The 16,179-nt window shown below is 40.3% G+C and overlaps 1 protein-coding gene across 4 annotated transcripts in view; it reads right to left on the reverse strand.

Annotated features, from left to right (window-relative positions):
* The window catches only part of grin1b (glutamate receptor, ionotropic, N-methyl D-aspartate 1b), a 46,580-nt gene that overhangs the window by 28,981 nt on the left and 1,420 nt on the right, over window positions 1-16,179 (reverse strand). For 2 of the 4 annotated variants that reach the window (XM_044025756.1, XM_044025754.1), the window contains exons 2-5: window positions 15,319-15,575; window positions 12,580-12,714; window positions 9,281-9,457; window positions 521-583 (exon numbers count right to left, since the gene is read on the reverse strand). In XM_044025756.1, coding sequence (XP_043881691.1) covers window positions 521-583; window positions 9,281-9,457; window positions 12,580-12,714; window positions 15,319-15,575 — 632 coding nt within the window. The remainder of the gene's footprint in view (window positions 1-520; window positions 584-9,280; window positions 9,458-12,579; window positions 12,715-15,318; window positions 15,576-16,179) is intronic. The other 2 variants (XM_044025755.1, XM_044025757.1) reach the window with 1 other exon arrangement.

Consider the following 16,179-nt stretch of genomic DNA (forward strand, 5'->3'; position numbering starts at 1 on the left):
CAAGACTCAAACCAACCAACCAATCAGGGACGTGCATGTTAGAGAGCGCTGATGCAACCGCAAATTAAAAAGAGATTCAAGTGAAAAGTGAAAAGGAAAAAAGATGGGAGGAGGGAGGGGGTTGGGGTGGGCATGGTTCATTTCCCCCCCAAAAAAGGAACTTTGATGTTGTAGAGGAGTGAGAGGATCCTGGTCCTAGTATTCCTCAGATCTGCAGACAGAGCCAAGTCTCAACCTGGCTGCATGCAACCCTTAACATGGAAAAACTTTGGGGGAGGAAGAGGGAGAGGGGAGAAGGGGCTCTCTCTGCGAGTGTCAACCCATTCCCAGTGTGCAGGACTCATGACAAATCAAAGGAAAGAAAAGAGATGGTGGAGAAAGACGTGCCACCAGGATAAGTCTATCTCTGGAGCTGGATTGGATTCTGGGTGGGCAGGACTGACTGGTGCGTTCGGCTACTACTGGGCGAGCTCAGAGATTGGTTGGGCGGCGTGCATCATTTGACCATGCAAGTTTATACCTTGGGTGTTCTCCTGAAGTCAAAGTTCTGTTGGTCGATGTTTTCATAGTTCCTGATTTTAGTCTGATGGGTAATGTGCACAGAGAAAATATGCAGACACAGAAGATTATAGACAGTCAGAAAAAATGGAGCCAGTAAAGCATCCAACAAATGAGCTGTGCTTCAAGTCAGGAGGCTGGAGGAGGCACGCAGACACATCACAGACTGTCTGTCTCACTAACTGTCCACCTGTCTGTCTGTCTCTCTATCTGTCTGTCACACCATCTACCTATCTCAATCAATGTGTCTGTTTGTCTGTTTGTCTCACTGTCAGTCCATCTTCCCACTTGTCTGTTTGTCTAACTATCTGTCTCACAACAGTCCACGTATCTAGTTACTGTCTATCTCACTACCACCTGACTTGTTTATCTTCCGTCTGTCCAGCCATCTGTCTCACCAACTGTAAACATTGCCTATCTGTCTGTCTGTCTTTTTGACTGTTTGAAGTGAAGTTTAGTTTTGATTTTGGGCAGGAACTGATATTTTCAATATTTAGTCTTCTATTGATATTCTTAAAACCAGTTAAAGCCCTCAACCTTAACCGGTTGTTTTTTATTCATTTATTAATTCAATCATCTTCTACCGCTTATCCTGTTTACTGCTGGAGCACATCCCACCTGATTGTTCTTTTATACTTTAAAATATTAATTTAAAATATGGACTTTTGATGCAAAAACAATTAGTTTCTTAACAAATTGCGAGGTAAAGTTATTTCAGTAGGCTTTCAACATTTTTGAGTTTTATAATTATGGCAATAATATTGTGGAATCAGAATTATTTTAGTAAGGTTAACTGCAACATAGAATTTTTGTATATGGACAAATCCACCAACACCCTTGTCTAAAAACACAGATCAGTCAGTAAAGAACAACCTACTCCAAAATCAAATGTGTTTTTAAGTAAAATGCAGCTCAGTTTGTGACCAGTTTCCTGTCATATCCACGTCAGCAAAGTTTGATTATCGCCAAGGATGAATCGGGGTGAAAGTGTCCTCATAGGAAACTCCATCTGATGTTAAGCCAAAGTAGCACCTGAGAATCCCATTAGTCCTCAATTCAATCTGCTCCAAATGTTAATCTCATTAAATTTACATCCAGAGTCCCTGGATGTCCCCTTAAAAATATTTTCTTAAGCTGTGACTATAAATCTGAATCCAGTCTATGAGTTGAACAGTAAAAATAATGTGTATCAGAAAATGAACAGCACAATATCTTTTGTTATAAACTGTACATGAAATGAGCTGCATTACAGCCATGTAGTTTAAGGTGGTGGTGGCAGCTTTGATAAACACATAGAAAACCAGAACTACACTATACTATAATGTGTAACATTATTGCATGTTGCACTTTATACAATTGAACCACATGTTGCTGCTGATTGGATGATTTCAATGGTCTTTATCAGCTCTCATTGGTCACAATAACAAGAACCAGACTGTGTGGTTGGCAACAGTTAATTACAGAGCAAAGTAATTATGACCACATTTCATGACCAATGACCATAAAAGCTGAACAAGGGACTGAAAGGGTGAACCATAGTGCTGCATGTGGGCTCTGAAAGCTTTACTTTGCCTCTTCATTTACTTTTTACTGAAGAAAATTATGAAAAAAAATCATTGAGAAGTAAACAGACAAAACTACTGTGGTTGTTTAGCAATACTATAATATTCACTAATAATACAGTAAGCCACCTGTGGGTGGTAATAAGAGAGGAGTATATGAAGCCAGCATTAGTTTATGCTTTTGTTATTGTTTCTTAGTCCCATTGAAGTGTGCAATGAGTTAATCATTTGAAATAATTGGGTAAATACAACCTCACAGTGTTTACAAACTTTTAGTTGTCAAAATATTTAAAAAATTCATTATGGCTGTATCTGTTCATTAACAGGATATATTTTTTTACATTATGAAGCACATGTGTAGATGTTAAATTTAGAAATAACAGATACACTGCAGTGCTGTTCACCTACTTTAACTAATGTACTGTAATATTTATATCTACTGCCTGACTTTATCCTACTCTCCTCTAATATTCATGAAGGTCTTTGGCTCAAACTGTTTGACAAAGTCACATTTAAACTTTTCAAACTCTTTTACTTTCCCCCACTTGTTCCAGGCTGAGCTCATCGTGAAATGCTTTGTCCTTTACATTGGAAACTTTTTCTTCTATGTCCATGACATAGAAAGAAATTTGACATTGACATGGCATAAATGTTGTAACATGATGAGATTACACGCAAAGTCACAGCAAAACCATGAGTAAATGTAAATTATTTCACTAGGCCAAGCAAAATTACTTCAATCCAGTGAGGACATAAACCGTGTGTCAGTTGGCATTGAGATTCTTCCCGTGTTGTGATGTTGTATTAGATTTGCTGTATGTGTGCACCGCAAGAAAGCAAGCCACTCTGGGTGCAAAGTAACAGAACTTAGCAGAAACTGTGTAAGGTTGTTGTACTACCTCATTTAAGCTGGGGTCGCATGTTAACGTTAACATATTTAGCTCTAGCATCAGCTCTAGGCAAGTAGTCACTGGTTTTATTTATTCTACTTGCTCAAGTAAACATAATTGAGTCAGCGACCACAGTCGACCACAGACCAACTTTCGCTATTACTGTCTTACTGACAACCAAGATGGGTTTTTTGTGGAACAATCAAAAATCTATTTGTACACAAAGGAAGCACAGAAGTAAGAAATGACCAGAGGCAAAAGATGAGATATACTGTAGGTAAGGTGTGTGATGGAAGTTAAGGATGTAAACTGCTGTAAAATACCAAAGAAAGAGAAAAAGGAACGACACAAAGGTTGTTGTCTCTTAACATTGCACCTCAAGCACATTGCTTATAGATAGTATATGTTAGTCGTGTATTTGTTTGATGGATTGAAATTGTTCTTGCGGATGTTTTTTAACTTAAATGTACCCCCTTCCCCCTTCTTGTTTACCTGTAAGCTAAAGCATGATTTTTCCTTCCTTCTGGTTTCTTGGAAAACTCATCTCTCCCTGCTCTTTCAAACTGATGCTCATTTCAGTCAAAGAACTAACAGACAGTGGACAGACAAACAGATAGTCAGACAGACAGGCGGTTAAACACATAGACTGTAAATGAAAATGGAAGTAGTTCTCTGGTTGCAAAACAAACTCCCGTTTGTATGTAATTCTACCAGTGCCATGACAGTTTTTGCAGGTGGAACCAGGCAACTATTGGATGACACCACCTGTCAATCACTCAGATTTCCACTCATGTCTCATGTTTATTTTCTATTTTCCTCTAAATGGAAACATAATTTATAAAATTGACATCTTGTTCTATTGAAGAAGATCTGCAACTAGAGATAGAGATCATTAACTCCTGTTTACTGACATTATAAATCGAGTAAGACATAGGCTAATTTCCCTATTGACTTCCATTCAGAGTTCTTTTTGCAAATTGCAGAGTTGCCCGCGAGTTGCTAACTGCTACTTCCATTCCTTCCTGGGTTTTATTTTTCAATTTTCACAGTGAAGCAGGTCAACAGCTGTAACAGAAGCAGCTGAGATGTGTTTGCACAACTCTGGCTCTCCATCAGTATTGAGATGATGAAAGCTGACAATAGACAGAGGTGAGAGGATGAAGTGGACGGACAGAGAGAGAGAGAGAGAGAGAGAGAGAGAAACCAAAAGGAAATCAACTGTCAGTAAGAGAATCTCTCAGTAAGAGATATTCTGCATCAAACCTCCACCAAGACAGCAAAAACATTATTTAACATGTAAATATTTAGGTTTATCTTAGTTAAAAAACTAAACTGTTTTTATGAAACCAATTTATCCACATGTTAGATGGATTTTAAGCAGTTGTTCAAGCATCAACAAATCAAAAATTAAGAACGTTAAAGCTGCTGTCTGTGATGTCATCTTCTGGCTAATCTAGCTTCCTCTGCTGTTGCTGTTAGCATTCCCCTCAACTGTCTATATGTCACCTCCTGAACATGTTTGGGTAGGGGGTGGGAAATTATTAGTCTAATCTCATGAGCAGAGAGCAGAGAGACCGCCTCTTTGTGGAGTTCTGGCTCCTGATTTAATTTTGTGACACTGGAAAAGTGTTTCCTGGAGGTAATGTCAGATTCCTGAGAGTGAGATTCATATGTTACTGAGCAAACATTCTAGATGAGTAAAAGCTGTCAGAAAGCTGCTGGTAAAAACACTGACAGACAAATGCCTCACATTCTCCTCCACCAAACTGATAGAGAGGTTATGTTTCCTAGTACCCTTTTCTCCACCTCCACACTCTTCACCATCATGCTATCACAGATGTTATTTACCTCCATGTCCTCCACCTCTTCACTAACAATCATGTTTACCACCTCTACAATCTCCAACTCCATGCCAACAGAGATGTTTACCACCTCTACAATCTCCAACTCCACGCCAACAGCGATGTCATCCATCTCCATATTCTCCACCTCTGCACTAACAGAAATGTTTACCAGCCCTACAGTCTCTAACTCCATGCTAACAAAGATGTGTATCACCTCTACAGTCTCAAACTCCATGCCAACAGAGATGTTTACCACCTCTACAGTCTCCAACTCCATGCCAACAAAGAGGTTTACCACCTCTACATCTCCAACTCCATGCTAACAAAGATATTTAACACCTCTACAATCTCCAACTCCATGCCAACAGAGATGTTTACCACCCCTACAATCTCCAACTCCATGCTAACAAAGATGTTTACCACCTCTACAATCTCCAACTCCATGCTGTACCACCTCTACAGTCTCCAACTCCATGCTAACAAAGATGTTCACCAGCTCTACAGTCTCCAACTCCATGCTAACAAAGATATTTAACACCTCTACCATCTCCAACCCATGCCAACAGAGATGTTTACCACCTCTACAGTCTCCAAATCCATGCTAACAAAGATGTTTAAAACCTCTACAGTCTCCAACTCCATGCTAACAAAGATGTTTAACACAGCTACAGTCTCCAGCTCCATGCTAACAAAGATGTTCACCAGCTCTACAGTCTCCAACTCCATGCTAACAAAGATATTTAACACCTCTACAATCTCCAACTCCATGCCAACAGAGATGTTTACCACCTCTACAATCTCCAACTCCATGCTAACAAAGATGTTTACCACCTCTACAATCTCCAAATCCATGCTAACAAAGATGTTTACCACCTCTACAGTCTCCAACTCCATGCTAACAAAGATGTTTACCACCCTACAATCTCCAACTCCATGCCAACACAGATGTTTACCACCTCTACAGTCTCCAACTCCATGCTAACAAAGATGTTTATCACCCCAGTCTACTCCATGCTAACAAAGATGTTTACCACGTCTACATTCTCCAGCTTCATGCCAACAGAGATGTTTACCACCTCTACAGTCTCCAACTCCATGCTAACAAAGATGTTTAACACATCTACAGTCTCCAACTCCATGCTAACAAAGATGTTTACCACCTCTACAATCTCCAACTCCATGCTAACAGAGATGTTTACCACCTCTACAGTCTCCAACTCCATGCTAACAAAGATGTTTACCACCTCTACAATCTCCAACTCCATGCCAACAGAGATGTTTACCACCTCTACAATCTCCAACTCCATGCCAACAGCGATGTCCTCCATCTCCATATTCTCCACCTCTGCACTAACAGAGATGTTCGCCACCTCCACCTCCATACATCCTAAACCTCAACATCCTCTACATCTATGCCTTCGACCGCCACACTGACAGAAATGTTGTCCTCTTCCACATTCTCTATCTTCACTTTTTTCACCTTCACATGAACGAAAATGTTCTCCCGCGCCACAATCTTCACCTCCATTGACAAAAAGTCCTTTAACACCATACTGTCCATGTCCCTTCCACAGCAACAGAAATTTTCTTTACCTCCACCTCCACTAACCTCAACATGCTCCACCTCTACAATGAGAGATGTTCTCCACCTCCATACTAAGAGAAAGACCGTCCACCTCCACATGTTTCAACACCAAACCAGCAGACATTCTCCACCTCCACTATGACATGGTCATAAATTTAATGAGAACAAAGACTAGAGACATGGCTAATAATAGATGAATAATCTCTATGATCGTTGTTGAATTCTGAATGAAGAACAAAGGGCATTCTTGGTGGAGAGTAAAGACAAAGAAAAAGTGAAAGCGGTGATGAAAGAGAAGCTGCAGGGAAGCCTCTAGCAGGAAGAATATTAAAGCCAAGAGAATGACGGAGGGATTATAGAGGGGTGACGGAGGGATGACTTAGAGAGCAGTTTCAGTTTTACGGACAGTTGTTGCAATCATTGTTACACTGGAGTCTGAACAATCTGACAGATGAAACAACGTGATGACAGAAAACATTAATAAGTCAAACTGCCAAACTGCTAACTTCTGTTGTAATGTTAGGTGCAGGTAAGTACTGTCAGTGCTGTACTGTTCACATGTATCATTAAACATCTGCAGAATTCACTGTGATCAGCAGATGTTTTCAGTGAACGCAGTGATGTACGCAAAACTGTCAATGAATCACAGCAATACTGAAGGAAACCTCGTGATTCTCTATGAAATTATGCGGTGTCTGGTTTCTCTGGTTGGAAGAGGTTTATTCTGGATGATGGTGTTATTAGGAAGTGTTGTCACACTGAATCATATAAACATGTATTCATGTCGTCTTAGTCAGGACTCTGAGGAGAATGATGGCCATTTGTGGAAACATGTTTCTTACAAGATAAGGATATATTGAACATATTTGGGGAAATGTAACAGTAACCAGATTAAAGATCCGGTAAAGACAATTCAGCATTTCTTGTCTTCACACATTGTATATAAGTAAATAGTGGCTGAGACCATGTGTAGAGTTAAGAATTATTGACTTAAAACTCTCTCCAGTAATCTTTTCAAAACTTTTAGGCATGTCTAAAAATATGGCAATATGTCATTTAACTATCACCAAAATGTGAAAATGTATCTCTACATGTTATCAGAGCGTTTATGATAATACTCTGTACAAATCTATGGAATTAGATTTGTGTCAATTTTCAAACAACACTTTTCACAAAGCAAAACAACACATTTTAAGAAGCAAATAAAATATCAATTTAATCATTCACAAATATTGTATTTTATTGTTTGAAAATACACATTTCCTGATTTATTCTTTGCACCGGTATTTTTTTGTTTGCGATTTTGACCATGGTGCCTCAGAAAGCTGCCTGCTGATTGGCTACTGAGTTTTGGAGTGACAGCTCAATGGACCAGAAGTAGTCACAGGCTTGGAGTTACTAACTTGGAGTTGTCTGAAGTGTGGTCGTAAGAGGTAACAACATAAAAGCCCTGGTTCCATCAGACAGTACAGTTCTATTTGGTAAGATTCAAAATTAGATTTGTTTCCATTGTCAAATATTGAAAAGGATGCCAAAATAACTGAAACTTACCATCCCAGTGTTTGGCATCCTTTCACTGGGGTACCAAGCACAGTGGTTAATTGGGTGACAGAGAAACATCACTAAAACGCAGTGGTAGAGAAAAGCTGCAGTGTTTCTCATGCAGCCTGCAGCCTTTTCTTCAAAGACGCCTGAATTCTTCTTGTGATTAATAGTCACATGCCAAGAAGAGAAAACACAGAATGCTGGATGTGATCTATTGGTGCTCTTTGTTTACTTTGCTGCCCTCTTCTTTGTGGAATTTACTGGCAATCTATACTGTGTACTAATGCATATTATATAAATAGCAAGGTGATCTACATATCTGGCTCACCCCGCGGTGCAAACCCAAGTCAGATCAGGGTGTACCACTCCAAACCTCACCATGGTGAGTTGAATTGCACTGCCCTGCTTGGTGGAAATGAGACTAAAGTAATATCTGAGCTGTGCATTACCACTGTGCCAAGAACCAGTGTGAGACAGATAGACATGCTGTCGGTGGAAAAATGGCTACCAAGAAAAACAGATTGTAGCCACTTAACATAAGGCTCACAGCAATAAAACCTACAGTACACTAGCTTAAGTCTAAGCTATTTCAAGAATATGTTTTTTGCTTTATCCCATTGTTAGACAGTCTTTTGTGTTAGCTGCTCAATCTCTGGCACAAAATTCCACAGAAAAATCAGAGGTGGTCTCTACCTCCTTTTGGTAGGTGTGTGTTACTGAACAAAGGAAGTTCAAAGGCTGATAAAGGCAGCAGTGGATCAACTACCCCTGTGTATCGATATATAAAAATCATAGTATAGATTTAAGTTTTCAGTCAGAAAAGGCTAACATATTTCTGATATATGTGGCCAGTAGCCACAGACAGCAAGTGTGCACATGTGTGACTTTAATAAATCTTAAATAAATAAATCGTTATTGCAGATACGTCTGTCATCTCTTGATGGGTAATCCATATTTTTGGGTCACTGTTTGATGCAGCCATGCACCCACAACAATAATAAAACAAAATGCTTCTTTATAATATTGAACTGGGAGTTACTTTCCAAGGCAACGGTCAAGATTATGCAGGTATTATTGTATTGACTGAAACTGCAGTCTGATGGACAGATGAGTCAACTCACACCAGCCCACACACACACACATAGGCTATACACCACACATACACACACACACACTAGCTATTATTTTTCATGCAGTGAAAACCTCACACTTCTGGATCAGATCAACACACACACATATCTTCATACTGCGTGTGTGTGTGTGAGGGAGAGAGTGTGTGTCTGTGTGTGAGCAAACCTTGGTCTCTCTCTCTTCAAGCAGTGTCTCCAGTCTCTTCTGGGCAGCTCGGCCCTCATGGTCGTCGCTCACAATAAGAATGATGTGGTTCCACCTGAACTCCCTCATCAGGTCAAACCAGACATTTGCCTGGTGAGAGTATGGAGGCACCGTCCTCAGGAAGGAGAGGTGGATGCTCTGAGGACAAGGATGAAGGTGTCAGTCAAATGTCCTTGCAGAGAACATCCTGTTTAGTAACAGCATTGTATAAATGTTTGTGGTTCAGGCTGCATGTGCACTGATGTTGTCATTTCAAAATGACAACCATCCAAATGTTTTGCCAATTGACAACCCACCACGATGTCACCTGTTCTTTTGGTATTTTGTCTGGCACCATTAAAAGTAACCAGATTAGCAGCGGTGGAGGAGTGAGAGCTCATCATCTCCCATAGCACATTAAGGCACACCTACATTCATCCACCTATTGGACAGAACAAGCTGTCAATCACATGACGTCCATGTGTGTATGACAATTAAAGTTCTCTGGCTATGTGGTGTCTAACTTTCTTTGTCCAGACTCAAACTCACGATAAAAGTCTCACTTTCTGTTTACAACTGTAACTATAGAAACAGTTATTAGTTTGAGTACTACAGCAAACTGATGACAATTGCCCATGTGATGTTGACCATAGACAGTGGGATGTTGAGTAAATGTTTTAATGATGTAAGTAACTAATACTGCTGGTATGAGAATCATCTCTACATACTTCACTTTTGTTAACTGATGCCCTCTTGGAGGCATTTCAGAGCTATGCAAGCATGGACTGATGGACTAAAAATATAGAAAATAGCTTCTATCCTAGAGCCATGAGTGCACTCAACACAAATGAAGTGAATTATTATGTGTGTCTGTCTGTCACACTTGATATGGCTGACATGAGAAAAACATCTTCCTATGAAAAGATGGAGAGAGGAAGAACCCTGTGAGTGACATTTCATATGATCTTTTTTTTCATGATTCTGAGCATCAGAAGCATCAGAAGCAGCAGAGCGATGGTGATGAGTGTTCCACACAACAAGGACCAAGAGCCACAGACAAACAAACAACATGAGAAACATATTCATGATTCATGTCACAGCTAAGGAACACACATTAAATACACAGCATTTGTCAGACAATATTATACATGTAGAGAGAATAGTTGTCATGCCAGATGGGATTTTATTCTGCTGTACATCATAAATCATATTCATTATTCATTACAGCAGGTAAAACCCCTGCTGGTTCTCTGGTCTGTTTCTTAAGTTGTAGAAGAAGAAGAAGAGCGATGACAGCACAGGATATTAGCCTGTCGCTGCTGTTTAGTAACTATAAAGACAATTATTGATCATATAAAATGAAGACAAGTTAATAAGATGATCAATTACTGCATATAATGGCAATTTGAAAATTTCATTATCAAGTGCTTTGAAAGACTGGTCATATCCCACATTAAATCCACCCTTCCCCCCGCCCTGGACCTCTTCCAGTTTCGATATCGGACCAACAGGTTCACAGAGAATGCGCTACTACTCCACCCTGCCCTCACTCACCTGGAGAAAAAGGGCTCACATGTTAGAATGCTGTTCCTGGACTTCAGCTCAGCATTCAGCACCATCATCAAAACTCAGTTCATCAACAATCTGCACTGTCGGAGGCTCAGCACCTCTGTATGTCATTCGCTGCTGCATTTCCTCAGCGAGAGACCACAGGCAGTGTGGGTCGGCAACACTAACAGCTGACCTATGACTGCTCGCACAATCACATAGTGAAGTTCGTGGATGACTGTGGTGGGTCTCCTCTCTGACAGCAACGAGACTAACTACAGACATGAGGTCAGCTTGCTCACAATGTGGTGCAAAAACAAAAACGTGATTGACTTTAGGAGAGGACAAGCACTGCCAGCCCCACTGACCATCAATGGTGTTGCCACAGAGAGGGTGAGCAGCAGCAACTTTGTTGGTGACCTCTCTTTGGTCACCAACACCACATCCCTCTACTCCCTTCACAGGCTGAGGAAGGCTTGTGCGCCTTCGTGCCAGCTCCACAAGACTCAAAAATAGCTTGATCCACCAAGCTGTCAGAACTCTGAACTCTCTCCCCCGCCTGCCCCTGCCACCAGCACCCCCATCATCAAGGTCATCAAGACAAGAAAACATAAACACAGATGACTTAACGCCACCTCCACTCTCTTCACCACTGCTATTCTGCAACTGCAAATGCAGAGTAGACAATGTGTTTCCTCTTTTTGACCTGAGTGGTCATGTGATCTGTGTTCCTACAGGTGGTGGTCGTTTGAAAAAAGAAATCATGTCATTGTGGACGTCTGTGGATTAAATCAGTTCAATATTGTACAACGTACATTTTCACACAAGCTGTGAAGACCTCACAAGCAGTGACTCAGTGTTCTTTCACCTGAAACAGCGACTGATAAACAAGTAAATATTTCATCGTGGGTCTGAATCCTATGAAAGAAAGTGTTGAGTGTTGTTGAGATATTCTGGGGCTGATGATATTTCATCAATATTGAGAACCTGAGAGAGTCTGAGAGGTTTCCATCCAATCACGTGTCTGGTAGAATCTGACCTGGAATAAATAATCTACAGCCTGCACCTAATGGAGTCTGAAGATGCCCCCAAACAGGAGGAACATAACGTACAGACCCTGTAGGCCACTCAAGTGTGTTAAAAGCCACCAAAAAAAAAGCAATATCCAACTTAACTGTAGACTATATCCATTTCCTCGGTCTGACCCCTTCCTGTTGGTTTTGCTAATGAGCAGGATGGGCAGCCCGTGGCCAAGTGGAAAGGGAACTTGGCTTGTCGCCAGTTCAAGTACCCACCAGGTTGAAAGGGCTGGGCAAGGTACCCATAAAGTATCTATTCTATTCTATATCTATTCTATATTCTATATTATTAACAGAAACCCTGTCCCCCAATGCCTTCTGAACACAAGGAGAAACAGTGGTCCAAACCATTCCTGATACATCACTGTCCTTTACAGGGTCCATACAAAATTACCCTGAACCTGGAGGAGTTACATTAATGTCACAGCTGTCCACCATTCTTAATACCAATACCAAACATGTGAACCCATGTTGGTTGAAAATGTGCTGCATTGAGTTTTGAAAAGCTCATGAAAAGCTACACTGTGGCGATTTCACATGAGTCCTAATATAGATCAAGTTGAGAAACGACTATGGGACCCAAGATGGAGCCATGAGGAACACCAGCAAGAATATTGTCACCAGAATCTCATGTCTCATGGTGGCACAGCTTACCTTGTCAGAGTAGATGGACATACGTGTCGTCAGGCCGACCACAGGGATTCGGTAGAAACCGGCAGTGTAGGAGACAGGCGTCGGAGTCAGGTGGTCGTTGGACTGAGGGGGGTGACTAACCAGGATTGCGTAGACCTGCGGAAGAAGACAAACAAACTGTGGTTTCAGGAAAAGCAGAGCATGAAGGCTGATACAAAGACATTAAGACTTTATGTTCTGCCAAGAGAAAAAAAAAACATTTTATTACATTACAATTATTACAAAATAAATTTTCTCTTTGTTCCACTCTTTCCACTTTACAAATTCAGCAGAAGAAAATGAGACGAAAACAAATGTCAGTGTCTTACATGATTAAATTTTTACATGATTTCCTTTTGTTTCTTTAGTGAGACTCGAGATAAATAACTAATTGAGGCCTTTTTCTTCATCCTTTAAGCTGCCTGCAAACAGTGTGTCCTCACAGAGACAATGTCAACTCCTACTGTCTCCAGATGAATATTTATCAATGTGTACATTCAAATAAGAGGAGTGCAGGTATGTTGTGACACCAGGCTCTCACATGTTCTTGTTTCAGCAAATCAACCATTAATATTAAAAACACAAAACAAACACAAGGCCTGTGTGTGTGTGTATGTGTGTGTGCGTGTGTCTGTGTGTGCGTGCGTGTGTGTGTGTAATCCCTTCATCCTCTGGGATGACGGACGTATTACATGTTTCTGCACAGAAAGTGAATGTTAATCTGATGTCCATCTCTCTTTTCTGTTGCTCTCTCTCTCTCTCTCTCTCTCTCTCGCTCTCTCCCCGCCATTTTGGCCTAATTTCTTCTTCAGAGGAAACACATTCATGTATCATGTTGAATGTGAAGTTTCTCTTCAGTTTATTTGTAAGCCTTTAAAAATGTGGTGATTTAATCATGTTGTCTCATTAACAGTGAGGACAAACCTTTGCAGTGAACCGAGTGATATATAAACAACTGTCACTGCATCACTGTCACACTGAAGGAAACAAACACATTCAGTTCTGAAGCTTGTCATTCGTTTGCTTTTTGTGTTTTTCACATAAACAAATAGCAACGTAGTTCACCAGTATTTGAGGAGACATGTTAACCCGGGGGTGGAGTCATGGCAGTTCGAGGACAGGTGGACACCAAAGTTTGTACCAGTTCTAATGTGTTTCAACACCAATTCCCAAAATCACTCAGTGTGTTTTAACCCTGTGTTTTTGATGAGGAAAACACATTTTCACAAGCAAGAACTTCAATTTTCTAATTGCTGACTCTTATTTAGTTTTTATTAAACTTTTTAGTCTGGCTTTCAATTAAATATCTATTTATTTGTTTATTAAGTTTGGTTTTTAATCAACTTATTTACAGAATTCCTGTTATTGTGGCACTTTTATTCTTTTTTAATTTTTTAATTTTTATTTTATTCAATTTTTAATTAGTTTTTGTTTCAATCACTCTTATCCATCTACAGTCTTCAAGCTTTTAAAAGTTTATCATTTTTAACCTGTGGTGTTTCTTATTTGCTAATGATAATGTTTCCTTAGCTTCTTTTTGTGTGTTTTCTATTAGTCATTTATGATGACCTTTTTACGTGTGAATAATGTCTTTGGTACAGTCATTGATGTGTGTGTGTGGGTATTTATCAATGACTTGTACTACACTTTATGAAAAGTGAAAAACAGACAGACAGACAGACAGACATACAGACAGACATACAGACAGCATTGCTCAGTCAGAACTCTGAGGACAACGATGGTGGTTTTGAAATACAGCAGTAAAAGCAAAACTGGACTGATGCAACAGTTTGTCACACACTTCATTCTTTAACTAGCATCAGACGTGGCAGCCAAGATATAGTCTCCAACTAAATCAGACCAGCACACACAGTTAGACACATTCAGACGAATCTAATCACTCTGATTTCCCTGCAGCAGCTGCTCTTTCCCCCTCATCTACTTTTTTCAATCACAGATTGATGAAAAATTACATTCAACTTTCCAGACGTCTGCTTTTATCTCATTTAAGGTGGATGTTTGACCTTCACCTTCTCTGAGGAGATGTAGCACACTGAGGAAGTACTGCATTATCCTCCACCCCACTGTAATGACACGTTTGTCCTCCATTATGTCCTCCTCCATCTCTCCAGCCTATCTTTTTTTTCTCCCTCTGGCGATGACGACAATGATGATGCTAATTATGATTAAAATATTTTACAACATCTGTGAGTTTTATGATTCTGAATTATATTATTTCACCTGAATTTTTAACTACTTGTCGTTTTATTTTGTAACCTGTGTTATCCTTTATTCACATTTTCCTTAGTGACACACATGGAACCTGCAGTTCCATGTCACTATGAGCTAAAAACACAGATTTTCTGTATGGCCTTTGGTGCAGGACGCGGAGATGTTTACAGAGTCATCTAGCAGCACATGATCCAAACATTGCTACAGTGAGAAACACAGAGAGTGGTGTGGAGCTGATGTGTGACAGTTGTTTCCAGCATTTTGGTTTAGGTTTTATTATTGATTCTTTTGTTGCATGGTTATTATCTGTTTTTCCCTGTTGCTTTCACTGGGAACCAGCCTGTCTGTCTCAGGCTGGTTCAAGGCACAGGGGGTGCAAACAGAAACTTGTTTTTTTTATCTACTGATGAATTTCTGTGATGATTGTTTGGTCAGTGAAATTGTCTTTAAACCAATGTTAAGTCACAGGTGAAGAAGAGAGCGCCCCACCTGGTTGGAAATGAGGTCTTCACACACAGACAGGGCCATCTGGATGGCGTTGGGCTTGTGTGTGACAGAAATGGCGTTCATCTTGAACTTGTCCTTCCCGTACAGAGTGTTGGCCTGGCTCACCGCCTCCTTGAACACCTGCTCGTAACGTTTCTGACTCAGGACGGCGCCGATGTTCACCAGCCGTGGCTCGCAGCCACCAAGGGCCACTGAACAGCACTGCAGCACAGTGAGGAGCAGCACACCACGCAGCTCCACTGAGGAGGAGCAGAGGAAGGTTACGTCACAGGGTGGAGGAGAAGATGTGCTTCGAACTGTTTGGTATTTGTTTTTCTGCCCAATGCAAGAACATAGATGGGATGATCAGGTGACTGAGCCAATGGAAATCAGGTGAGCAGGTGGACACATAGATGTCACAGGCATGTCTTGTGGACAGACGGAGTATGACAGGAGATTGTATTGGAGGGAAACAGGATAGGAGGAGGTGTGAAGGTGACAGGTGAAGATATAGCATGAAATATGAAGGAGTACGGATAAGGGAATCCAATCCAACTTTATTTAAGTGCAGTATATACAATACAAATCAACAATAGGACAGATTCAAAGAACAAGGAAATGAATAAAAGAAGCATTTAAAAACAATAATAAAAAATAATGAGAAAAAAAACTATAATAAAAACTCAAATGACATACGAACCACTGCATATCTAGTTTGGATAAAAAGAAATTTAAATTAAAATTGAGAAAGAAATATCAAAATATAAAATATTAATGAGTATATTCACATCATGGGCCACACGGTTGGTGTAGTGGTTAGCACTCTTGCCTTTGCAGCAAGAAGAACAGAGGGCCTTTCTGCAT

Source organism: Solea senegalensis, linkage group LG5 (genome assembly GCF_019176455.1).
Source record: "Solea senegalensis isolate Sse05_10M linkage group LG5, IFAPA_SoseM_1, whole genome shotgun sequence".
Classification (NCBI taxonomy): Eukaryota; Metazoa; Chordata; class Actinopteri; order Pleuronectiformes; family Soleidae; genus Solea; species Solea senegalensis.